The sequence below is a fragment of the Plectropomus leopardus genome, chromosome 6, assembly GCF_008729295.1.
Source record: "Plectropomus leopardus isolate mb chromosome 6, YSFRI_Pleo_2.0, whole genome shotgun sequence".
NCBI classification, from domain to species: Eukaryota; Metazoa; Chordata; class Actinopteri; order Perciformes; family Serranidae; genus Plectropomus; species Plectropomus leopardus.
Window position 1 is genome coordinate 26,268,314 of NC_056468.1, and position 26,847 is coordinate 26,295,160.

Genomic DNA, 26,847 nt, shown 5'->3' on the forward strand with positions numbered 1-26,847 from the left:
TTGCACATACTTTGTGCCCAGATTATGTGCCATTTAACTAACAAAAGTCAGTTGGACATGCCTGACATGCACTTTAGACCTTGCGGTGTCGATCGTTTAAATAGGGCCCTTTAACTCAAATCTCCAGCCTCCATAATGGTGTGTATTCAGTGTTTAGGGCAGTGATACTCAACTTACAGCCTGTGGGCCAAATCTGGCCCCCAGTAGCATGCCGGGTGACCCCCTAACCATTGTCTAAATCATAATAAAAACAAAGCGGTTCACACTGGGAATTGTTTTTGTACTTTAAGTTTAGATGAGGTGCCAGAGTACATAAAACTGTATCAAAATAGAGCTTGTTTATTTAAAAAAAAAACTGCCGGTGGAGGATCCCCCAAACCCCCCCGACAGAGGTCTTAGCTAATCCCCTAATATCCTAAAATCCTAGAAATGTCCCAGAATCTGAGAAGTGTCCTAAAATCCTAACATATATGGGGCTGCTGCGACTGGCCCCTGGCATCCTGTCATTTTGCAGAAGTGGGTCCCAAGCAAAGCAAGAGGAGTATCCGCGGTTTAGGGACACGAACAATTCAGATGTCAAGACTTTCCCACCAGCACATGAAAGCAGGATAATTGGGATAAAAAGTGTAAATAAAAAGTTAAAACTTGTTTAAATGGCGGGAATCCTCAATCCTACTTATCAGCGAAATCTCATCAACTGCATTTCAGACAAACAGGAACATTTGGAAATGTTTTGCTCAGATAAACACAAACCTGCTTACCGTGGATAATATCAAACACAGGATTTCTCACAGTGTGCATGAAGAGTTAGAGCACATGATCAAATGTTCATGTGTGTGTTTGTGTTTAGCGTGTGCGGTGTCGGCCATGCTGTGCGAGGTGGTCAGCAGCGGGGTCAGCAGCAGGGTGAGGAGTGGCGGCATGGACGGAGAGCAGGTCAATGGTGACATGGACTTTGATGTGGTGCTCTGCCAGTCTGAGCTGACGGAGAGGGCCCTGCAGCTCTGCCATCTCCTGCCTCCAGGCTTCATGCCAGTGAGTATGAATTCATATCACACACACGCACACACACGCACCCAGTGTGTCTCATTCAATGGATGTTTAATGGAGCTGAACAGCCATTCATCCTGCTCTGCTGCCTCTATCTCAGGCAGAGAGAGGTTTTGAATTGTGCGCGTGTGTGTGTATCTGTGTGTATTTGTGTGTGGTTGTGTACGTATGTGCGCTATCACACTGACTTTAAAGGGCTCCAAATCTGAGCCAGAAATATTATTCCTTTCTCTGTTTGCTCAGCTTTCATTTTCGGCAGCTGCTCTTTCTTGTCTCTTCTGCTCTGCTTGCAGCCATGTTTCTCACCCCATTCCTCAACAAAAAATATCGCTCCTGGTCTCCTCTTCCTGCCGGCCATCTTTCGTTCTCCTCTGATCTCTGCTAAGTCTCTACTACACACCTCATGCTCTCTGGCAGCTGTCTCCCCTTGAACTGCATAGAGGTGTGATGTGCTGAAGCTGTTTGTGCCTCTAACCTTTATTCACCACAGACCTTCTTTTCTCTCTCTCTCTCTCTCTCTCTCTCTCTCTCTCTCTCTCTCTCTCTTCAGCCTTGTCAGTCGTCCCAGAGTTGCGCTCTGGATGCAGTTGACAGTCTGGTACGCTGTGGCATCCTGATCATGGAAGAAGTAAGATAAATTTAAAGATTTTATCCAAAAAGCTTACTATTAAATGCCGTACGTTGCCTCCACTTTATGTCATTATTCTAAAACCTAAAGGATCTGGATGGCACTTTATCCTCAGATATCACACACGTCAGGTATTTGAAGAGGAACTTCATACAAAAACATTGGAGCCCCCCCTGTGGTGCACAATATACATTCATAAATAAATAACTTAAAAATTAGTCTTTCTTCTGTGCTGTATTTCTTTTTTCTAACATTTTTTTCTGTTTTCTGTTTGTGATTTTTAAGTGTACAGCACTTTGTAACGTTTGTTTTGATAAGTGCTTTATAAATAAACTTTATTATATTTATTATTATTATAGTTGAGTTTCCATCTAAATTTAGTGCAAATTCTAACCAATTTCTTAGAAAATTGAAGAGAAAGAAATCAAAATTTCTGTGCTTTTTTTTATCCACTTTTGCTATGCAAATCATAGACTGTAAAAATTATGGATGACATCGGTTTGTGGACTACCATTTTGAAGTCTGTTAATGGCTGTAAACAGGTTTATTTCTGCTGTAAAGTTGGGCATTTTAACACGGGGTCTATGGGGTTTGACCAGACTGTGAAGACAATGGACGTAGCAGGACTGACTCACTTCTAGAGCCAGTCTCAAGTGGCCACTAGTGGAACTACTTTTTTGTTTGCATCTCTGTGTTGTCTTCATTTTTCAGCCCTGGAGTTTGCATGTGCAAATATTGGGAGTTGATTAATTGAGATAAGCTGTTTTCTCTCCATCCTGTGTAGATTCCCAGAGATGTTCCCATCTGTGATTTCTGGAAGAGAGAGGGCACTCTGACCTGGGCCACCTCTGACGACCCTTATCACAGTGACTCTGACTGTGACGTGGAGGAGCAGGACCTGCGCTCCTACAAGGTACAGATGAGCAATGCTCAACCCTTCCGGCTTCTTCGCGTCTTTAAAAAAGCACCAGGGGTTATATGAAGGGAAAACTGCTCATGCCGCCCCACCTACAAAACACGCCTGCCTACAGGGTTTGTACAAAAATACCAGAAACACCACATGAAAAAGAACTTTGAAGTAACTAAATCTCCATTACAAAAGCATCTACACAGTTGAGTCACGTAACTTGAATGCCAATTAGCAGCATGTGTCCTCTTTAAAAGATGCCTGACTGTCATGAGTGATACATGTGATTTTTCAAAGCAGCACAAAGAAGCTTTCCAACTTCCAGAGGGACCAAACAGCCAGCACTCAAAATGCAGGAGCATCACTCAGAAACACTGCAAAGTGACTTTCAGATGCATTGAAGGTGGGCTCGGGTATTTTGCAACTTGGACCCTATTTTCCCATGTTTTTGTGTCCAAGTGACTCATGGGTGACTCAACAGTTTTTTAAATTGGTTCAGTATTTAGCGAGAGAGCAGTAACGCTGCAATGTAAGCACTTGGTTGCATTGTACACTGTATACACCATCACTTAATGTCTGCTAAAAATGCTTGTCAACTAAACCAGAGTTGGTGATTGTTTGAACAGTGAAAAGATGAACCGAGACATTTCTGTAAGTTTATTTTGTTTCTGTCTTTAAATGAAATTTATTTTATGATGTTAAAGTCATATTACCCTGAGTTTTTACACTCTTTCACAGCTGCAGCACTCTCACTAAATTGTGGACCAATTTCAAAAATTGTTGTCTCCATTAGTCACTTAGACACAAAAACATAAGAAAATAGGGCCCAGGCTGAAAAAAATACTAATAGCAACCTTTAAGAGTCAATACATGTGAGCCTTAAACTGCACCAAGAGAGAGCAACAATCAAAGCACAGCAACATAAAAACACAGGTTATGGATAAACCACTTTTTTTTTCGAAATTTTTAAATGCATATTCAGGGCTCATTAATAATGATCGCCCAGTTGTAAGTAAAATCAGGCTAGTAAATCCAGCAGTCCACATGCCCGATTGAGCAAGTGGTAAAAAAGAATTATGGACGTATAGATAATAAGCTAAGAAGTGAGACATCTTGCTTCCTTCTCAACTGTTGAGTTGTACGTGCGGAGTTCAGATTCAACATTCATGACAAAATAGTGAGAAAAGACCAGCATTTCAATTACCCATGAAAAGGAGTTTAGTTTGGTGGCATTGGAGGATGTGGGTAAAAACTCCAACTATGTATTGCACAGTTTGGCACAAGTTTGAGAGCAAGGTGGATAAAATGGGTTTGTTTTTCAAAGGCACATGAAGTTACTAGTATTTGATAACTGCCACACTGAGACACATCTGTAGAGATCAGATTTGAATTATCTTTTATATCACTTTAAAATGTGGTTTGGATCAGGTTTGCAAAAATCGCATTTTGTGTGTTTTTCGTTTTTTTGTTTTTCTTTTTTTTTCAGGCTTCCCAAAATCAATCTGGATACAAATTTGTAATTTATTTATTTAAGGAGGGACAATGATACATTGATCCACATTTAAACAAATGTAAATCCAACCATGTTAGATGAGGAGCTCGTTTTCATCGGTAGTCCCTTGCCTGATGTTAATAGGCATCCTTCAATAATAAAAAAGCTACATAACATAGTCAAACTTGTACAAATTAAGAATATACAACACAACTTGACAAAATTAGTTGATAAAATTCAAATAGCAGATTATGCAGGTACAGTGTGAGCACAGTCAATTTAAATTTAGGTAAAATTAGGCTGGAGTCAGTGCTGACATTGGGCCTAAAATACAAGAGAGGTCAACTCCAGATGCACCAAATGTTCTTAACCATCTAAATCTGTTCCTACCCAGGCATGCTGAATGCTGAATCCCACTCAATCATAAGTCATCTGTTAGCGTAGGTAACGTCCCCTGAACACTAAAAAGGTTTTGTGCCGTGTGCAAGGACTCTGGCACATGGACAAGACTGGAGATATGACCTCTTAAGTGTATTAGAGTGGAAGTGGAAAGTGGCATGATATTAAAATACTCACCTTGGTAAGAGTGCTCGCAACCACAGGTAAAATTTTCCCTCACCTAAGAGAGAACCAAAAATAAGAAAACAGTGGTAAATCTCAAAAATCAGTGGGTACTAACAAAGTAAGAATAAACTGTGGATATAAGCAAAAATAGGAGAAAATGTATAAATTGTTTGTTACATGAGGCTTATTGTTGGTTCTCAATAAACCATTTCTTAAAATTAAGGTTATATTTCTTGAGAATATGGCAATGATGAAAACTAAGTGGCTTCTTGTCTAAAGTTTTAAGTGCTTGTTTGTATGATGATTCCAGTGATTTTAAGGCTGTAATGTGTGTGTTTGACCAACTTATCAGACAATAGATGATGTGGGAGATAACCATTGAATGGAGAAATATCTTAGCTGCCTCAGTTGATAGAACGTTTCTGGTGAACCTGAAATTTGACAAACTGAAAGACCTTTTTTTATGTGAGTATTGTAGTTCTGAATATGCCCAAAAAACAATATGAGCTAGCAGTCGGGTCCAAAAACTCTGAAGGTTGAAACATTGCATCTTCTCACATTTTTTGAGAGCTTGCAGTATTGCTGCTTTTGTACTTCACCTTCACGCACAGTGTCATATTCCTTGCTTTTTTGGAAGACAGCCATTGTTAACACTGAAAATTTAAGAAACACTGTTGCTGCAGTAAACTATACAAAACACATCCAAATAAGTTCTTGTGCCGACCTGTGCCGCAGGGAAGTTGACTTACTAGCCTAGTAAAACCACTACCACCACCCCCACACTGGAGTAGAGTCCTCTCTCTGATTTCAGCTTCGTCCACTGAGGAAGAGCCTCATCTCTGTTTGTACAGCTTTCCTCCTCTACTCTAAACTTTTAACTTTCATCATCCAGTGTTCTCGCTCTTCTTCTCCTGGTACCTCTGCTCCGCTGCCCTCAGCTCAGGTGCTGAACAAGGACAGAAACACCTCTGTACCAAAAATAAATAAATAAATAAAAATTCCCTCGCCACTTCCTCTGCAGGCTGTTATCAGTTAGCCTGCCTAAATTCACTTCAGGTGTTCTCACAGAGCACGCTGGCAGTAATCCAAGTTAAATTACTATAATAAACAATTCTCAAGGAAAAGCCTGGTGTTGTGTAGACTCAAAGTTTAGAGATTTATCCCCCAAACACCTGAGCTTTAAAAGCTTAATTTTGTTCATTCTACATGTAGAACTTTGTTTTTCCAAAGGCACTTACATTTTTTTATTACTTATTTATTGTGTTTGTGTATATTGAGTTGTTCATTTTTGTGCAAGCTAAAGAGCAATATATTTCCTCAGGTGGCAAGGATGTAGATGAATTTAAATATATAATCTGCAGTTAAATGATAAACTTCACTGTATTTTTGTGACCTTAACTCTTTTAAACATCTCTTTGTTTCTGTCAATTATGTTTACTTATTAGACATATACACCGATTCAGATGAAGCCAGGCTGACATGGAGGCTTTTTCAACCAGCTTTGTATCAAAACAATGTGGGTAGTATGTGTAGATGAGGTGTGGTAGACTTCCCTCCATCTAACCAGTGCCCAGATATCCCTTCTCACCCCACAGCGAGAGCAAGTGAAATTTTGCCTGATGACGTATTTAATGTCATCAGAGTTTTACTGGCTCTCCGGCTGTTGCTCCAACTACACAAACACATTCATGGATCTACAGTGTGTACTTCCACATTTTTGTTTTGCCCACCAACTGTGCCGCTACCACAAACACAAAAGAGTATTGAGCTGGATCAACAGACTTACCCACCCCCCTCTTTCTCTCTGTTTTAAATTCGGACCAAAATCCAATCAAACGGTAACGGTAGGTGCTGGTCGAATATAAATCAAGATTCTGTGACTGAGTTGCATATTTCTCACCTCAGATGTTTTCAGAAACATGTTTTATCTTACCATGTAAATGTAATACGAGATCAACCATTGTTTCACGCGGACCAGTCCACGTTACGTCACCCACCAGCAGTTCATTCGTTTGGTCCGGCTAGCTGCATTCTGCTATTTGTAGATTTTCTACCAACTGAGTAAAAGCGTCCCTTTTCTCTGTTTCTCTGATTATGTAGCACCAATTTCAAAGGTATCTGTGTCTTTCTACTCCAGGGACGGCCTAGTTTTATGTGAGGTCTCTCTTTATATCTGTGAAATACTTTAAATACTTTAAATTAAAACCATTCCATAACCATAAACCATGGATTAGCAAAACAATCTGGAAACATGGACAATTTTAAAGCTGCAGCCAATGATGCAGAAAGATGCAAAAAATGACTAAATAACAGTGCACAAAATAAAGGAGCTTATGGGATCGCATTTCACTGGAGTTGTACCATGTGACAAATAAATGATGGGAGATTGTTTGTCCAGCCCTAATACAGATCCATCCAATGAGCTAATTTTGGTCAATATATCAGTGTTTCCATCTTTGCTTGCTACAATATTCTTTTGGGGCCCAAATCTGCTTATTTAGGTTATGTAAATATTATGGTGGGAGTGAATTTTGTCCACTTGCTCTCTGACCTGATGTGTTTTCACAACTCACACTAAAAACATTTGGTCTGACTGCTCTCCCTCTTTTCTCTCTGCTGTGTTGGTTTTAAAGTTCAGCTGTGTATTGAAGCTTCCAAGCGCCTCACATTCACATAATGATTGTTTAAACACAGATTGAATTAGCCTAATTGACTAAATGGCGACTGCTCATTGAAAATTTGGATGAGCTCCATTCAGACTGCCACGCTGGATGAAATATCACTTTGGTATAAAATCTGGATACGTATTTTTAAGAACGAGGGCTGCTGAGCAATGACAAATACAAAATGGTCTGATCATTTATGCTGTGCTGCTATGAGCATCTTATACGAGCAACTGGTCGGACCATCCATCCTTTGAGAGACTTAATGTTTGGTAATGGTTTTGTGTGGCGGTAATGAGCAAGGAATGCAAAGCAAATTTACAATATTAGCTGTACTCTACAATATAAACTCTGCCCCTATAAATTTCTATATTACATGATTATGATGCCCCCATACACGCTATTAAACTATTTATAAAGTGATTTAACAGACCCACAGTTTCACGGCCTCCCTCATTACCATGAATATAATATTTTTTATGCCTCCGCACCAGCGATAGTCACGGCCGGAAGCATTAAGTTCTCTGGTTGTCCGTCTGTGTACATAAGTACATACGTCTGTCCCATCCTTGTGAACGTGATATCTCAAGAACGTCTTGAGGGATTTTCTTCAAATTTAGCACAAATGTCCACTTGGACTCAAGGATGAACTGATTAGATTGTGGTGGTCAAAGGTCAAGGTCACTGTGACCTTGCATCTGTCTCATTTTTGTGAATGCAATATCTAAAGATGGTCTTGAAGGAGATCCCTCAAATTTGGCACAAAGGTCCTCTCGAACTCTCAAGAATGAACGGATTAAAATCTGGTGGTCAAAGGTCAAGGTCATGGTGACTTCAGGAAACATGTTTTTGGTCATAGCTCGAGAATTCATAAGCTCAGATTTCACACAAATATCAAATAGGATATATTGATGAAGTTCTGACATTTTAAATTCAAGAGGTCAAAGGTCAACTTTGACATAATAATGTTCTGCAAAAACACTTTTCTGGCGATTACTCATTGTCATATCTCAGGAACAGAAGGGGAGACATTTGGTCAGGTACTGAATTGGTGACACTAATAGATCTCTGTGCTGCCGGGGGGCGAGATGTGTGTCTGAAGCATCTGTGTTTTCACAGACAAAGATATAAACTGTAAGTGCAACGTGCCTGGTGAGCAGATGCATACAGCCGTGTGGTGGTATTATTAGTTAACTTCACCAGCTTGCACATAGCTCTGAACTCAACCGTTCAACACCTTTAGGATGACTCTGACCCCTAAATCTGAGCCTTCCTGATTGTCCGACACCAGTTCCTGACCTCACTAACACTGTCGTGGCTGCGTGAGAGCAGATCCCTGCAGCCAGCTTCCAAATTCTGGTGGAAAGCCTTTCTTGCTATAGCAATAGATAGCCACTTATGTTTTTGGTCTGATATGTTCAGCAACAACATATCAGTGTAATGTTCAGGTGTCCACATACCTTTAGCCATGCAGTGTATATTAATTTCAGTTTGACAGCTTTCTAATGAGGATTCGTGCAAGATGTAATTTATTCATTCCTAAAATCATGGAAATTACAGTTCCCAGCTCCTAATCAACCAACACTGATTACAGGACAAATAAACGATTCTGCTATAAAAACTGTTACTTACGGAGAGAGGGGGGCTGTTTGAGGACTGTTCCAAACAAAAGCATGGAAATAGCAGGATTAAAAATAAACTAAAATGGGAGTTAATGTCCTCTTTTAACATTTCTGGTTTAACTGTTGTTTCCACTATTAGATAAAAGAAGACAAGTAAGGACATACAACAGGAAAATCATCTTAAGACACATGGCAAGACATGTTCTTATGTTCTATTTGTTTTTTTTTTTGTTATTTTGTCAAGTTGGTTATTTGTTTTTGTGGGTCTGTGAACACAGCGCAGGAGCAACATGAGATCTTTTTTTTCCCTTTCTCAGCAGTTTGGAGAGTTTGAGTCGCAGGGTGAATAATTCATCTGTTGATCCGTTAAGAGTTGATTAGATCAGATTAATGGATAAGAGGAGCAGCAGCTGCAGAGGCGAGTGAAGGCAAACTCTTAGATCCAGCACAATGAACAGTTGAGTTTCACTTTCACTGCATCTGATGATCTACTGCTCCATCTGTGCTCAGAGTGCACTCTTCGCTCCCAGAGTTACCAGCAGCGCTCCTAATGAACAATCCAGCTTCAAAAATATAAATTTACTTTGTGGCAGCCGCTGTTTTTATTGTGGTGGGCTGCCACAAATAAATGAATATGTGGGGAACCTTGTTGTCCATTCTGTCCAGTTGCAGTACATCACCAAGACGACAAATGTTTTAGTTCACATGAACATTAATCATCTGTTTTGCTGCATGAAACCCAAAGCAACCTTGGACATCCACATGATCGTGTGCTGCTTTAGCAAGTATTCCCTTTTATTATTGTGCCTCTGTTTGCTGCAGCTGTTTAACTTTCTGGGGCAGACAGACGAACTGTCAGTAACTTCTCACAGTGCTCACTGTAGCGGAGAAAATGCTCCTTCATTCCTGCTCTCCCTGTTAATCCTCATTTTGCCCTTTGTGACCACTCCTGCCTCCGTCTCTGTTCGCTCTAACAGATAAGCCAGCCCAGTCAGTGTCCAGAGATGCTCTTCTTCCTCTGCAGTATGCTGGCTGGTCATCTGAGGGCGCTGTGCTGGACGACCAACGCACTGGCTCTTCTCAAAAAACCACTGCCAGGTATGTGTACTGAATGTTTAAAGGAATACTTCATCCCCCAAATGACCATTTGTGGATCAGTTACTCACCCTGTGTTACATTAAATTAGTAAAGAAAATTGTTTTTCTTGCATGGCTGCATGGTGAACAAAGACTGTCTTTTGGGAAGAGTTGTGTGAGAGTTTATTAACGGATGTTTTCATCAGGTTTTTTTTTTTTTTTTTTTTTTTTGGACAGTCTGTTTGGCATATTTCCCACGGTTAAAAACATGTTTTTGTGGAAACTTGGTGAGACTTTGATTTTGTCATTTAAAAATATTGCACTAAATGTTCTCTTTCAAAGCAAAGAACCAAAATAGCTCATAAATTATTTCCACACAAAGTCAGAATAAATGCTGATGGTGCTCTTCATGTCTCAGTTATCCATATTTTCCCCCAAGCTATTTGCAGTGACCAGCCAGCCATAAATATACAGTACGATAGCGAGTCGCTGAACCATGAACTCTGTATATATATACACGGATATCTCAGCAGACTCTGCCAATTTACTCTTGAGTGCAATAATTGTTTTTATTTCATGGGCTTCTGCTGCAGAGGCAGAGTTTGTGGCTCAGGTATGCTCCCATCTGTGTGACACAGCAAATAAGAAGAAACAGCACTATGGTGAGCTCAACCTGACATCTCCTTCCAAAAACACACTCTCACAAACACACAAAGATTTTCCATTTCTTTGTGATGTAATTTTAAGAGCTTTTCACCTTTCCTTTTCCCACTGATTCAGTTCGTGTTGTAAAAATTCAGCAGAGACTGTCTCACGTGCTCACACTCACATCACATGCTCTTCTCTTCTTAAATATATATAAGATAATCAGAAACTACTTAAATGACACCTTTCAATAATGCACAGTAAAAAAAAAATCTCATCAGTCCCACTGGCAATGGTTTTGTTCTGTTATCCCGACCTGGTTTTTCTATATTGGATATCTGTCTGTTCTTTTGATTCATGTGTGCCTTTGTGCCGTATCTCACAGAGAGCTGCTCAGAGGAGGCTGCACACACTGCCGTTAGATCACTAATAGACCTGGGGGTGAGTGACATCACTATATGTGCCTCTGTGTGTCTGTGTGTGTGTGTGTGTGTGTGTGTGTGTGTGTGTGTGTGTGTGTGTGTGTGTGTGTGTGTGTGTGTGTGTGTGTGTTTCTAAATCTGTCTGTCTGGAGAGAATTACAGCTCGACTCAGGACTGAAAGTTTAGGCACAGTCCAACTCTCAAAACTTCAGTTTTAACATTGATCTGTCTCCAGGTGAGCCTTAATCCAACCCATATCCCAAAATCACTGATAATCAATTACTGGTGGAGATTTTCAACAATATTCTTGAGCTGCAAGCTCGACGTGAACTGGAATCCAACCTGATTTTGCTGCAAAGAGAGTGAAACTGAGCCTGACTTTAGCAGCCACATCCAATCAGGTTTGAGGCCAAAATGTCGATCTTAAAAGAGAATTCCCTGAGCCAAGGACACAAGTGATTTTAAATTGGAAACTGGAGAAGTGTAACACTGCATCTTATTCTCTTAAACATGCCAAAGGGATGAGCATTTAATGTTTTATTATTGCTGTCTTTATTTACTCCACATTCACCACAGTTATGTTTTAAACTATGACAGATGTAATTTGTTTTTAAAACATTTAGACATTTTTTTCCTTTTAGCATGGAGTTGCTGTGCAGGATAGAGGCACCTCTAAAGAAAACCTAGTTTGCACCAGTCGCTCCAGTAAAACTTTGGTGTGCTTTGTTGTAGTTATTCTATTTCATGCTACTTTTCACTCCTCTACATAGCCGCAGAACAGCTGCTTCAGTGCTGTCCGTCTCTACACAGGATGCGTTTGGACACAGTACAGAGCGTAGGTCACCCTTGTGTTGGCAGCACTCCTAAGCCCAGCACACAATCACTCTGTTACATGTGTCAAACAGAAGAAAATAGACTTGAGGCTTTGTTTGCTGTTTCTCTTTGCATTAAGCATATAGCATAGCATAATTGAAAAGCCAGCCATTTAACTTTTTACTGGACTATATTTGCATGATAGCTGTTGTCACTCGGCCTGGGTATCGTTTAAGAATTATAATACCAGTACCCTAAAGTGTTAAATTGCAGATACCAATAGATATGATTCATATAATACTCTTTTTTTCCACTTTTTTTCTACTTTCTACTTCATTCAATACTCATCCTGTAAATAGAAGCATTCAGCTTTGTAGGATAGCCATACCTTTGCACGTTTTGGTGGCATCTAGGCGCGCTGAATTGTCAAATTTTTGTTAAAAACAGTGTGCTCAACTTCATCACACCACAGTCGGTATGTGCTGTAGCTGCTGTGATCGTGGGACAATCACACGTCACAATAAATTGAAGTTGAGCAGTTGAAGAAATTGCAGTGATTGGCTGCAAGCAAAACCATACAAACAATTTTTTGATCTAGATCTCAGTACAAAAAAAGGTATTTTTTAACTGGAGACATTTTGATACTACACAGTACCGGGATATTTCAGTCGACACCTTAAAGGTATTGGATACGGACACCTAGTAGTTACTTTACTGATTTTCTCACAGAGCCAGATCTATCTCAACACTTTGTTTAAGTGCTGCACAAATACTGGAACAAAACACCTGATTTCTTTAAACCAATCACACAGTCTTGGGAGGCGGTGAGGATGCAGCGATGGTGCCCTCCCAAAATAGTTTCAGGAGATACCACAAGGGGAGGAGAAATCTGTCTGAAATAGGTGGTGAATGGCGGATTTATAACCGCTGTCAATATCATGTGAGTTAGACTATTTTACTAAATTTTTTTTTAAACGCAACATATTTGATTAGCTTGTAGAATACGATTTGTCGTTTAGATAAAACCACCCAGCAGATATGACAAACTAAACAGAGAGCTCCTCAGATAATAGTAGATGTGTATTTTCTTTCACGTTTGGACAGAGCCAGGCGAACTGTTTCCCCGTTTTCACTCTTTATGCTAAGCTAAGCTAACGGCCTACTGGCTCTAACCTCGTCCAGACATGAGAGTGGTATAAATCTTCTCATTAACTCTCATCAAAAAAGGCAAATACGTTTATTTACCACCTACTCCTTTACATGCATTTTGCTGATAATACTGCAGTGCTGTGTAAGATCAAGGTTTTGAACGCAGGGATAATATTTGTGAGGTGACTTACACTTATTCTTACGATTCCTCGATGACATATTTCCCTTTTTTTTTTCACTGCTGGTTGTCAGGTGACCTGATATGAAAACACTCCACTCAGGCACAATGAACTGCGGATTAAACTTTGACAAGACCAGATAAAGACTTCACGTTTATTGTGATGGATTATCAAGCCGCTGCAATTTTCAAGTCTCGGGAAGTTGTTTTTCCTACAGTGCAAGTAGGAAGGTAAACGGTTCATATGAGCGTCGGTTATCTCCATCTGCACTGACTCTGCAAACAACCACAACGAATAATAAAAAGGAGAAGGGCAACAGAGGTAATTCAACAGCAACTTAAAATCAAAGAATAGAGGAGAAAAACCCATTGAAGTCAGAAAAATGGAGAAAACAGCAGCTCATGACTTTGAAGCAGACTTCTTTATGCATAGATGTATTCATCAATGTTCCCTGCTCACAATTTACCACTCAGACTTTCAACCCGTAAAGTCGTCAGTGGCTGCATCCATCAGTCTCCCCCATCAGTCTGCGAGTTGGGAATCGCTGCCTTTTAAAAATAGACATCATTGACCCATATATCTGCAAAGATCTCATGAGGCAGTTATTAACTTTCTTATCAAGGTTATCAGTCAGAAATGGCCGTTATCGTGCTTGTCTTTTCTGGATTGGACAGTTAATTCCTCTCTCTGATGTTAAGACGGCTCCATTTCTGAGATCTACAGGTCAAATCAAAGGGGAAGTGTGTTTATGCAACTGTGAAACAAAAGAAAGAGCAGCTTCATTATTTCAGACCTCGCTCTGTGAATGAGGTGGTTCAGTGTTATTTATATAACATCTTTGTTTTTCTTTTTCATTTGTGAAGCGTTCTTGTTTTGAAAGGTCTTGTTTTTATCTCTGTTATTACTTCAGTGTTTTTTATTTGGCCTTGTGCAAAAAGGACACCACTAAAGATAAGAAAAGCTCCATGCTCGCAGTGTTCAAATAAAGGTTACTGAATAAAAAAGCACTGCGGTTGCAAGAATCCTGACAGTGCTGTGTTTATGTTCGCTTCAGGTCCTTTCAGAGGAGCGTCGGAAAGGAGGCGTCTTCCTGGGTGTCGTCCCTTTGTTCCAGTTGTCAGAAAACAGGCAGAAACTGCACCGCTTCATCTCACAGTACCTCTACAATTAATGTGTTAAACTCCGCAGCATGACTCAAGGGCCTGACACGGCTTTGTTGTGTCGCAGAGTCTGACCTCATCTCTGTTAGTGTCAGAGAAGCTTGTGTTCTGTGTTAAAAAAAAAAAAGCATGCTGAGCCGGGACGCTCGTGCCTTTAGGTTAATTGCATTTTGATTTTTCAATGATGAGACATTGATTTTAAGTTTATCTTTAGTAATAGCATTAGCATAAAGCCACAGGAGACAAGGATTATGAAGTCCCTGTAATCAGCTGCGAGGACTCTGCTCGGCGCAGCTCGTGGTTCGACCATGTTTATGTTGTAATGAAGGCCGCGCTAATTTTGTTTGTAACAAAAGCAAAGTTCTGCTTTTTTTCTAGTTATTCACAAGTTTATCAGTTATTCAGTGTTCATACTGACAATAAACAAAATGGCTTATTTCATTTTTTTAACTTTTTTAACTAGCTGAATAGGTTCCTTGTGCGCAGACTGGTTACAAAATGGTTTACAGTAGAAAATCGTGCTTCATTCTGATAAATATGATTTCTTCCAAACATCTCATCATTGTAACTCAGTCTCCTCCTGAATGTAGATCTGTGTGTGCTGACTCAGACCTCAGGAGAGTCTGTCTGTTCAACGCGGACCTTTTGACACCGAGATGCAGAGACAAATCGATGCCTCGCTTTGAACAGGACGCACAGCAATTTTTCTGGCAGGCGTTAATATTTTGGAGTTCAGAGCCATCTCTTTGTATAGTCGAGAGTCAGAGCAGCTGCTTTTGTCCTTTTTAACCTGATGACAAACCAGAGCTGCAGCTGATCAGCTCTCATCGAGCGTGAATCTCTACTGCCACCCAGTGTTGAAGTGAGAATCAAAGCCTCATTACTGTCCACACATGCTTCACCGCAGCTGGGTCTTAAATCCGTACAACACACCAATGTTAGCAGGTGTTTTTAATATGTGATCACAAAATTCAGTATACTAAAAACAGTCAGCGTATGAATTCCTTGATTTTTCAGTGTCCTGTTCTCACTCAAAGAACCGCACAGAGGAAATGGAGGAGCAGCTCACATTTTTGAAAATACCCATGCTACCATATTGTTAAGCATGCCAGAAAAAAAGATTTAGCTTGTTCCACTTCATAGTGAGTAAAATACTGTATGCCAAAAATACCAGGATGTGCTGCTGCAGTATGTTCGAAAGCTTTTTTGGGTTATTCTGACTCAATCCTCTGTGCGGCAGAAGATGCATCACATCTACTGAGCTTCAGACAGATGACAGCTAATGACAGTGGACAGAAGTCGCAAGAATAATCATAAAGATAACCAACAACAAAAGGACATAACTATAAAGATAACAGTGGCAGAGAAATGCCTATGTTTACTGTGTTAGCTGTGAGTATAATACTGCATGTCAGATTCTACAGTGGATGCAGTTATGACGTTAAAGTTAGAACAACATACATTTCAACACTGCAAAGTAACAACAGCAAAGCTCTCCGGGATGACCTCCCTCTCTGCCGAGTTTGGCAAATGCTTCTTTTTTTAAATCTCCAAAGTTACATTCATTGATAACACTAAGATCTGATGCATTCCTTAAAGCTGCCTTTTTATTTTACTTTAAATTACGCGCTCCCAACTGAGACAGCGATATAAGCAAGAGGGTCAAAGTTTAAGGTGCAGTTTTATAATGAAGTAGTCCGTACTCTGTTAGGTCAGCTGCAGTATGTACCGAAATTAAAATGAGGTGTGCAATTTGGAACGCAGCCTACAGCTACTTGTAGATGAGGGTGAAACAGCTCCAGAAACACCTCAAATACAAATAATATTCATTTAACCAGTTGTATCAACATACAATGTAAACATTATGTAACTTTGTGTTAGTATTAAAAAAAAGTTAAGTATATTGAGTTCTCGTATACTAAATGCAAAAAATAGTATACTACAAAGATTATTGTAATAGTATGGGGACATTGTTTAGCATTACATTTATCTAATTCAGTCTAATACAAAAGTCCTGCAATTAATCCTCCCTAAAAAAGTTTATGAAGTTAAGTTTTCGTTTTAGGTGTCGATTCAACATTACGATCATTGAGGTCGATGTGCTTTGTGGTGCTTTTAAACAATACTGCATTACTCTGAATCCTACCTTCATGAAGGAAGGATGTACTGCAGGACTCTTAAATTATTCATTATGATGCAAATGAACTTAGAACCAAAATTTGAATATATGTTTTTTAAACTAATTTTAAGACAAAAGACATTCACTTTGTATTCACATTAAGGAAGATGTGAATGTTTTAGGTGGCTGGGCGAGAAAAGGTGGCAGAGCGGGTCATGTATTTTAGGGTGGGTGGTCTGATCCCCAGTTCATCCTGTTTGCGCGTCCAAGTGTCCGTGAGCAAAACCATTAACCCCAAATTCCTCTACATGTAGTGTGCAGCCACCAAATCTGCATAATGGACGTGAGGCTGAATTCTGAATCGGTTCATTTCACACGTTATTAAATGACTCAGTGGTCAAAAATAATCACCAGGTACAAAAAGTCACCTCATGACACTACTGCAAAAATGTGAAATGTGTCGGTTCAGCCCGGGGATTTCTCTGCAGCTGTTTCTGTCAGTGGAAAAAAAAATCAGCTTCAGAGATTTCGGCAAAAAGAAAACGAATCAAGCAGGTCCATGAATCAGCATAATTATGAAGAATTTTCCTCCCAGGCAGAGTAGGGGAACAACTTTGAAGACAGCATTTTTTTTTTTATTATTTGATTAAATTCCTCCCTTTACTAGCTTTTTTTATGAGAAAGTATCCATTTGAATCAGGAGAAGTCAGGAGGTTCACAGTTTCTGCTCTATCGCATGAGTGGGCGGCTGCTGATATAGGCGTATTTTTACAGCTCGTGAGGACTAAATAACTGAGGTCAAGCCGCAAACAGCATGGTGAGTCACATAATTACACTGTTTTCATGTAGTAAAAATACAATGTTATCCTTCCTCACAATTACTGTAGTATCATGAATAAAACATTCATCAGGAAATCTTTACACATTTTCACACAGGAAAAAAATTAATCAAATGTTTTTAAAAATTCATTGTGTGAAGTGCAGTTTATTCAACAGCAGATTGTACTTTTCGGCAATTTAGTTTTTGGGGTTTATACCACTTTGTTGATTATAGAGCCTAATTGGTCGATCTGGCACTCCACCACGTCTCCTTTCTGAAAGGAAAAACATTAAACGCTTAGTTAAAATACACCTTGACTCCTTTCAAAATAAAATATGTATTATATATTTACCATCTATTCAAACACTGTTACAGACTTTAAAGATTCCCTTTACCTCATCATATATCTCCATTAAAGAATAACTTACATATTTTTCAACCTGGACCTTATTTTACCATATTTTTTTGTCAAAGAGGCCAATGGAGACAACGGTTTTTAAAATTGGTCCACTGTTAAGTGAGAGGGCTGCTCCCGGACGCGAAACAGGCTGCAAAGTGACCACTTGGGGCACAATGTACGTGCCACTGACAGGCTCATATTATTATTTGAATTGTCTAATAACATTACAAGAAGGATCTCTACAGAGATACACATTTTTGTCAAAGAGCAAGATCCTTTTTGTTTGAGCAGAAACAGCTCCAAATTCGCCATCGCTTCCAGACTCCATTTAATTAAATGGTAATTTTAGTGTGCACTGAGCCACCACTTCTTCACATCTAACATTTGGTTTATTTCAACCAATCCAGAGTGTGTGATTGTTGAAACAGTGGAAAGACAAACTAAGATGGTTTTTGTGAGTTTTATTTTGTTTCTGTCAGCTTTGAATGAAGTGTGTTTTACGATGATAAAATTACTGTGTATTTAAATGGAGTTTGGTGGATTCTGTGGTTGTGGTTTCGAAGCCAAAAAGGATCTTACTCTTTTACAAAAAAGGTCCATCTCTGTGGGGTCCTTTCCAAAAGTCGTCGGAAACTAAAAATAAGCAATCTGAGCCTGTCAGTGATAAACGAAGCACTTTAAGCAAGCGCATTGATTGGCTGTCAAAGCTGTCAATCACGGCAGAAAATCCCCTTTTGGTAGAATTGAATAATTCATTAAAATCTAATTTATCATGAAATGTTCCTTTTTTTCCTACATTAAATCACCTTGAGAAAGACGGGTGGTTTTCTGAACACACCCACACCTGGAGGAGTACCCGTCAGGAAAACGTCTCCTGGAGTCAACGTCACAAACCTGAAAGGAGAAAAAAATCACAGAGAAGGTTCAGATTCAGATCAGGAAAGAGCGTGACTTGTTATTGACTATGGAAAGTGCACCGTGTAGACTTGGTCAACAAATATAAATTAGGCCAGGGCGTGCAAAACAGTAACATCCCCAAAGTATCCTTGAGTATATGACGTAGGCTTTCATTATTTTAGAACGACACAGACATTGTCACCAGGAAGTCAGGCGAGGGAGGGAGAGGCTTTTGTGTCCAAGAATCTCAGATCAGATCAGACGACGCTCCAGTTGGTCGGGATGCCTCGGGGCAAAAGGGTGCCAGCCGTGGTTGATAAGCTTTAGATGAAGCATGTAATTTCAGCTTCGACTCCATAAAGAGCGGAGGCCATTTGCTCGCACAGTGCTCCTTTCTTTGGATTCGTTTCTGACATGATTTAATTTGCATAATTTCTTAAATGGAAGTTCTGCACCCTCAGCTCGAGTTACTGAAGCAGAAAAGTTCTGTATATATTATGTAAATCTGTGTGAAGTCGAAATGCACGAAAAAAAAACACCATCATCATCACCATCATGAGCAGAAACGGTACACTGAGTGGACTCACTTTGAGACCCAGGCCACCAGCGCCTCCGTCTTAAAGATCATCTGATCAGTGTTGCTGCTCTGGACTGTGTCTCCATTAACAAGGCAGCGGACGCCGAGGTTATGGGGATCTGGAGGGGGAATGGCACAAAAAAACACCACCTTATTATAGTAGCCTATATTTTATCTTCTTGTTTTTGACTTCTGAACTAAACTAAAGCAAAATGGCAAATACAAGGTTCTATTCAATTATTAAAGCATTTAGACAGATATTAAAAAGACTTAAATTTCAGCCCTTGAAAATGTTTTCTCATCTATTTTTCTGTAAGTGGGTGCGCGCTGTCAGGATACGTTATGTCAGGGATAATAATGTACAGCAAGCAAATGATTATTGCAAAATGAGCCCTGACAGTGTGATGCAGGTCCCTGTCTGGTTTTCAGTAATGACCTGCTCACTGTACATTATCCCTCGTTACGCAGCTGCTCACTGAAGAAATAATCTGACACTAAATATTCATTTAAAATTGTATTATTGCTTCTGACTGATCAGAATTTAGTATTCAACAAAGCCATGTTATAAAAATTGAGTGTTTTTGTTTTTGTGGAGTTTCTGTCAGCATGCTCCAGCAGCTGGGAACCTAATCATCCCAAAATGGGCAAGTTATTGGTTTAAGCAAAAATGTAAACTGATTTATTATTTGTCCGTTTTGTTAATTGATCAATTTTCCGCCTTTTATCTAGGTCCAGTTCACGTTAAATTATTAATTTTATTACTAGGAATTAAAGTTTGGCTGGAAAGCACTGACAAACTTAACACAAATTTCAATAAATGAATAAATGTGATTAATAAGCATAATTATTAAGCCTTATATTCCCTATTCTGAGTGGTAGTAAAGTGGTCTTAAAGGGACCGTTCACCCCAGAATCAAAAATGCATATTTTCCTCTTACCTGTAGTGTTATTTATCAGTCTGGATTGTTTTGGTGTGATTTGCAGATTGTTGGAGATATCAGCCGTACAGATGTCTGCCTTTATTTGAAACATTTGAAAAACTCAACTGCAGTTTCTCCAGAAATCATGAGCTGGTTATTTAGGATAATCCACAGACCGTGTTGTCATGTAGGAACTATTTTCTTCTACCAAACTACACCCACCAACTGTTTCACCTCCTGCAAGGAAGCGTGCACCTGCTGCTAGCTCACCCAGCGCCGCTGAGCCAGCTAACCTTACAGCTCAGCCGAGGAGGACGCCGTTAATGTTTACATCATCCCACGATGTGACGAGCACAAGCTGCTCGAATGGATGCACGCTTCCCTCTGCGTGGTGATACAGTTGGTGGGTGTAGCTCAGTAGAAATAAAATAGTTCCTACATGAAGTTGTTCACAACAAGGTCTGTGGATTATCTTGAGAAAACCGCTTTATGATTTCAGGAAAGAGTCATTGCTGTTGAGTTTTTCAAATTAATTTTTTTTTAAATTGAATCTAGATTGATTTGTAGCACTTCAGGAAAGAGGGGAAAAAAAATCTATTTTGGGGAACTTTCCCTTTAAAAAGGCTTAAATTTATTTTGGTGATTACTGCAGAAACTCTGTAATTATTCAGTAGAAACATAAAGCAGCCATTTAATTTTTTTTACAAATTTGGCAAGATTAATCAAGTAGTTTATGTATAGTGCAGAATAATTTTGCAAATTTAACAAATCTAGCACCAATAAAGCATCAATTTACTAATTTGTCCTTTCATCAAACTACGTCAGACAAATATGTGATGATACGTGTTAGTTTGATTTCCTGTCAACAAGACAAACATGGTCTAAACATTTTAAATATCGCTTATCTGAAATAACAGAGTAGCATTTTTTTAACTCACTGATGCTGCCGATGTTTAAATTCAATGGTAACTATTATCTTTTAACCCCCCTCACTCTCTCTGGCTGTCTGTCTGTCTCGCTCACCCTGCTGTGGTCTCTCGTGCCCTCTCACCTTTCACAGCCTCAGTGGTCACTAAGGCGGGGCCGAGAGGACAGAAGCTGTCAAACGTTTTTCCCAGCAGCCACTGCTTCCCGTTGCGCTTCATCTGCCAGTCACGAGCGCTGACGTCATTGGCCACAGTGAACCCGGCCACGTAGGAGAGAGCGTCCTCCTCCTGAACGACAAGAGGAGTCAGTACAGACGTTTCGTCACCGGAGCATCAAAGTGTCATCAGAGGTGATGTTGCAACGCTCACCTTAATGTGTTTTCCTCTTCGTCCGATCACAAAGGCCAGCTCCACCTCCCAGTCCACCTCCTTCAGTCACACAAGAGTTAAAGAAATACAGCAGAGTCCCCAGTTCAAACTGAACACACTCTGAGCAGGATTTTAGTTGGTAGAGTCTTTACAAAATAGGATTAAGTGTACTTAAAGCAGTCAGTGCGCATTCAAAAAAAAGCTTATTTTTTTTGATTATTCTAATTATTCATTCTGTTTTCCAACAATGCACTGCACAAATGAAATGGGGGCTCTGCTCACACCTGCACAAAATTTTAAAATATTCCGAATGTTGGTGAGACGGCCTCAAAAAGTTACTTGACTATAAAAAAAAAATGCCTTGAATTGGTTAAACTTGACAGCGCATTTGAAGGACATTCAGCATCACATGTATCGTAGCATTTCTTGTTAGTGTAAAAAGTTAAGTATGTTGATTTTTTCTGCATTAACTACATTCTGTATACAATTAGTATATAGTATGAATTTGGGAGGCAGCACAGGTTTGGTCTCTTTACTATCTACAAAACATCAACAGACACGTATTGATAGTGTGTTGCTGCGTTCATCTCTTTCTATAATACACTGGAAAAAAAAACATATTGTACCCTCTTATTTCTTGTTATTGGTTCCCAGGTTTCTTTGGGGTGAGGAACCGAATTGCGAGACTAGAATATCGTCAAAAGAACGATTGCATTTAAATTTGTGTCCGAGACAGTATGGGAGAGATATGATCACATTATAGACAATTTTTTGTTGAGTCTCTCTGTTACGCCTCCACTTCTGCAACGCCGTGTTCAGCTGCCTGGACGAATCCTCTCCAGGTCCTCACATTACAGCGAGTTCAGCTTCTCTCCACTGGCTCCCTGATACTTGGATGGATTTGGATGGTTGGATTTATTTTTAAATTTTGCTCTTGACATAGAAGAAGGCTCTCCGTTAGACCTCAAAGAGTTGTTGTTGTTGTGCCCTCTGACCTCGAGGAGGAGCCACAGCTCTTCACAGGAGAGCCTGAAGGCTGAAAACTTACAGCCTCGGGAACAAACTCCGACAGCGTCTCATTTTTCTTTAAACCCATTTGCCTTTTATATCTTTTCCCCCTTTTTTTCTTCCCATAAAGCACTTTGTCAGTTTGTGTTTTGAAAAAGTGACATATAACGTTACCTGGCTCTCTGAGGGCAGAACGATGTCATCGTACGGCCCGGTGATGGCGCTCGGGAACTTGCTGAAGATGATGGGCTCTTTGGGGATCGGCGCGTTCTGCTCCAGGCAGTGGTCCCGGTAGTTCATGCCCACACACACCACCTTCTCTGGGGCCAACACGGGAGAGAGCAGCTGGATGTCTGATCGCTCCACCACACACTGACCGGACGACAAGGCTCTGAGGAGGAGGAGGAGGAGGAAGAGGAGGAGGAGGAGGCGTTAGCAAGAACATTTAAGACAAAGTTGATTAAACATAAAAAAAAGATGATGAGGAAGTTGTAGAAAGAGGAAAAAAGAGGATGTCGGAGATACATGTTTCACCACAAAGATGATGATTTTTATGATTTAGGAATCAGATTTTTGGATGTTGTTGATTAAAGAAAGGATGCTGAACTAGGAACAAGATGATTTAAGAAGAGACAATTTAATTGATTGAGGAAGATAATTTACCGTCTGTGCTTAAAAATGAGCATGAAATATGTTGAGTGGTGATGATTTGAGAAGAGAAGACAAAATATAAAAACGATTAAGCAGGACGTCGATTTAGGAGATTGCAGGGAAAACGTGATGTTTTAAAAAGATTAAGAAAACCATGAAGATGATTTATTAAAGGGATAGTTTAGGTTTTTTGGGGTTGTATGGGGAACATTTTGATAGTCTGTGTATTACATACAGTAGATGTCAGTCAGCACACCCTCAGTTTATAGAAACAGGCTGAAGTTTCACGCAGAAGCTAAGCAATGTACGGCTGTGAAGAAGAAAAAAAAGTCCCACCTGTTGTGACTGTCAAAAAAAAAACAACCTAATAATTCAATAGTCACTTGCATAGGTGGAAAGCTGTTTTTTACGTGTATCCAGGAAATGAGTGAATGTCCAAATAATTAAGTATCTTTGGGTTTTGTTCCTGTTTATTGCAGAGAGATGATAGTTGATGACTTTGTGATGTGAGATTTAGGTGATCTGATTTACCTGTGCTGCCTTTTCGTTTAACACCTAATGTGACATCAAAGACTCAAACCTACACTACCATCTAGTGGTCAAATATTGTCATCTTTACGTACCAAATGAAACTATATAACAACACAAAATAAACACACATTCTAAATGGCTCCTACGCCACCTAATATAATATAAATTCATGCTTATATTTGGCATATTTTCACCACTTTATCCTGCTGTCACACCGGACACCGTCATTTAATTTAACATCGGTGACCACAGGAGCTGCTGGTCTGACGCTGTCTCCATCAGTTAGTTTGTCTTATTGTGTGACTTTGGCGTTTGAAATGATTTGTTCTGTCATACCAGATTTTGTTATATTTTGGACTCTGTTTGGGGGTTTTCTGTTACGCTTTAATGTTACTCATGTTCTGTTTCCTGTTTTATTTTGTAGTATCACTCCTCATGTGTCATGTTGAGTGGACTTCCTGTTCTCCTGTCCTGTCTTATGATTTTCCTGTGTCCTTAGTTGTCTCAGCCTTTGTCTGTTTACCTCCTGTTTTCTGTCCACCTGTCTTTTGTCTCGTTTGCTCCATCCTTGTGTTCCCTGCCACACCTTTGATTTTCAGCCGGTCCCTGTGTGTCCCTCCTGACCCAGCGTCCACCTACCCCAGCTGTATGTCGTCCTGATTAGTCCTCTGTTTGTATATTTGCCTGTGCGTTGACCTTTGCTCCTCGTCAGTTTGTCTGTTGTCCTGCTGTGATTCCTCCTCTGCGATCCTGCCTGTGTTCTCCTGCGTGTTCGCTGCCGCCTCCACCCAAGTTTTTCGTTGTTATCCCGGGTTGTTTTAAGTTTAGTTCTTGACTCGTATTTTAATTGTACTCCGTGTTTTTGGTCACTTTCTTGTGTTTTTAGAGATTGTAATCAGCACAAAAGCTCGGTTTTTGTTTGCACACTTGTCTGTTTTTTGTTCTGCATTTGATTTCAGATTCACCAAAATCACATAATGACACAAACTAAGTGATCGAAGCAGCCGTAGACCAGCAGCTCCTTATTTATTTATGTGGGCGCATTGGACCACACAAGGTGCCAGTATGCATCTTTTGGCCATGTGTTGATCTCTCTGACATACTGCTGCTGATTGCTTCTTGTTTTTGTCTGCAGGTTTGTGTTTGGTCTAGTTACATTATAAAACTGAATGGCCCTTCTGGGATAAACAGAATAGTCTCAGTCTGAATTTTATACAAACCAACTTCAAAAATGTGCGAACTATGTGATGATTTAAGATGATTAGTGTAACTGTGAAGATGTTAAGGAGGAAGACGATGATTTGGGAGGAAGAAAAGCATGATTGGCTAAGATGATGACGATTTAAGAAGTGATTCGGGTGCGGATGTATAATAACTGTGGGTCTGAATGTGTTTGGTACCTCTGTGCACACTCCAGACCCTTGTCTCCCAGCTCCAGCAGCTCTCTCATCGTCGAGGGCATCGAGGGGTCAAACGCCTTCAGATCCACTACGCCGAGCCCTCCGTCATCTCGCTCCACTCCCACTCTGATGCCTCCTGCGTCGCCATGGCGATGAAACTGCACCAGGCGCATCGCTGCCCCGCTCAGGCCTCGCCTCTGTGGGTTTGTTGTTTGCTGCCTTTGAGAGAATAAACTCCTGAAGATGCAAAAGGAGCGAAGAGGAAGTCTCATCTGTGGAGGACACGAAGTGACGTGAGGACAGAAAGAAAACAGAAGACAGACGAGCAGAGAAAATAGAAATCAAACAAGCAGCAAATGAGATTTATTTCTCTGAGGATGTCTGGAGGACTCAAATAGATTATCTTTCCCATTTTTATTAATTATTGTCAACACGTCACACCTGAGCCTACACATCGCAGCAGCACTGTACAAATCACAACATCCCTTTGTTATTCTGTTTTTTTATTTCTTAGTTGTTTAAGTCGTTGTTAGTCTGTTGGATTCCATAAAAAAAGAATTTCTTAAGAAAACAAACTTAAGATGCTTAAACCAGTGAAAATTATCATAGTTCTGTTGATATATTAGTAATCAATTATTAAAAAAATCCCTGGTTTAAGTTCAACTGGTAAATGGATTTATTCACTTTTTCAACACTGGACCTGCTGGGAAATTACACAACCTTGCTTTGTCTTTATACACCATAATGAGCTTCCTTTGGATGGGGGCAACTGAAAACTTGAATAAAATGCTGAACAAAATATGGCAAACCATTCTGGCATGTTCATGCTACTGACATGTTCATGGACACGTAAGAACTTGTGCATTTGTCCCCTTAAAATATAAGACACGAAACACTGATGAAATTGCAGATAATTCCACCATAAATGGATGCAAAAAAGGCAGAAATTAGTGCATTTTCATGTACCACAGTGCAGGATTTTCAGGGATTGTTATTTATGAGAGGGGAGGGTCGGTGCAGAAAGGGGAGGCATGTCAAATGATTTTTTTAAAATAAACTGTTTGCACTAACTAAACAGCATGCACACGCAGAGTGAAAAGGAGAGGCTTAATTGAACGCCAGGACTTCATCTGCAACTTTTAACTTTTAATCATCAATGAGTAAGTTTTTAACAATTAATTTAAGGTGGAGGGAGGGTCATGCATTTTCCCCAAGTCACTCAGGGAGGCTCAAGGAAAAATATATATAGCCCTCACTGTAGATATCTTCTGATAAAAGGTAAAAAGCTCCCTGTGTTTGTCCTTTGGGAGGAAAACACCCCGTTTTATGTGTTCAAATGTTGAAGTAAAACCTACGCCCTTGCAATCAGTTGTTTGTGAAAATGTCACAACTTTTTTTTTTTTTACTTTTCTGCCTTTTACTGTCTAAAGGAAGAGTTTTAAACTCTCAGTACTCCTGATACTCTGTACCCAGCTACACTTTGTACCCAAACTAGTTTGTCAAGACGAGGCTGTCAACACAGGTCAAGTATTAATCATATCAGCATGCCTGCCACGATGCATAATTATCCTTAGCTGCTGTCACCTGATAATAGAGCTGTAAATCATACCCACGACAATAAAAGCATGAGAGCAGCTGCAGCAGCAGCGGGTAACTTTCTGCCTACCTGCAGCTCCACCTGTAGCTTTTCTGGATGTTTTTTGTCTGAGATAAAAAGCCACTGCAGATGAATGTGACACTGTAACCTGTTACTGTATAACTAGGAGGGCTGCTGCTTCTTTTCGTCCTTTGCACTGTCTGTGGTTAGTACTCACCTCTCCGCCTGTGCACAGAAAACGCTGCTTCTAACTACTTCCGGT

General features: G+C 40.0%; 2 protein-coding genes across 3 annotated transcripts in view; one reads left to right on the top strand and one right to left on the bottom strand.

Moving 5' to 3' along the window:
- Nucleotides 1-14,392, top strand: part of gpat2 (glycerol-3-phosphate acyltransferase 2, mitochondrial) — a 149,827-nt gene extending 135,435 nt beyond the window's left edge. Inside the window, exons 19-25 of the mRNA XM_042488786.1 lie at nucleotides 851-1,035; nucleotides 1,601-1,678; nucleotides 2,463-2,591; nucleotides 9,904-10,024; nucleotides 10,596-10,664; nucleotides 11,033-11,088; nucleotides 14,265-14,392. Coding sequence (XP_042344720.1) covers nucleotides 851-1,035; nucleotides 1,601-1,678; nucleotides 2,463-2,591; nucleotides 9,904-10,024; nucleotides 10,596-10,664; nucleotides 11,033-11,088; nucleotides 14,265-14,381 — 755 coding nt within the window. The 3' untranslated portion in view covers nucleotides 14,382-14,392. The remainder of the gene's footprint in view (nucleotides 1-850; nucleotides 1,036-1,600; nucleotides 1,679-2,462; nucleotides 2,592-9,903; nucleotides 10,025-10,595; nucleotides 10,665-11,032; nucleotides 11,089-14,264) is intronic.
- A 3,052-nt stretch (nucleotides 14,393-17,444) lies between these two features.
- On the bottom strand, nucleotides 17,445-26,833 carry fahd2a (fumarylacetoacetate hydrolase domain containing 2A). Of its 2 annotated transcripts, none has more exons than XM_042488708.1 (8): nucleotides 26,803-26,833; nucleotides 24,989-25,260; nucleotides 22,581-22,797; nucleotides 21,399-21,458; nucleotides 21,155-21,317; nucleotides 19,194-19,302; nucleotides 18,516-18,603; nucleotides 17,445-17,583 (listed from the first exon to the last, which is right to left on the bottom strand). In XM_042488708.1, the coding sequence occupies exons 2-8, from the start codon at nucleotides 25,258-25,260 to the stop codon at nucleotides 17,521-17,523; spliced, it is 972 nt and encodes a 323-aa protein (XP_042344642.1). In that variant the 5' UTR covers nucleotides 26,803-26,833; the 3' UTR covers nucleotides 17,445-17,520. The 2 variants fall into 2 exon arrangements, with proteins under 2 accessions (XP_042344642.1, XP_042344640.1); XM_042488706.1 differs by lacking the exon at nucleotides 26,803-26,833 and adding an exon at nucleotides 26,655-26,786.
- Nucleotides 26,834-26,847: the final 14 nt, after the last annotated feature.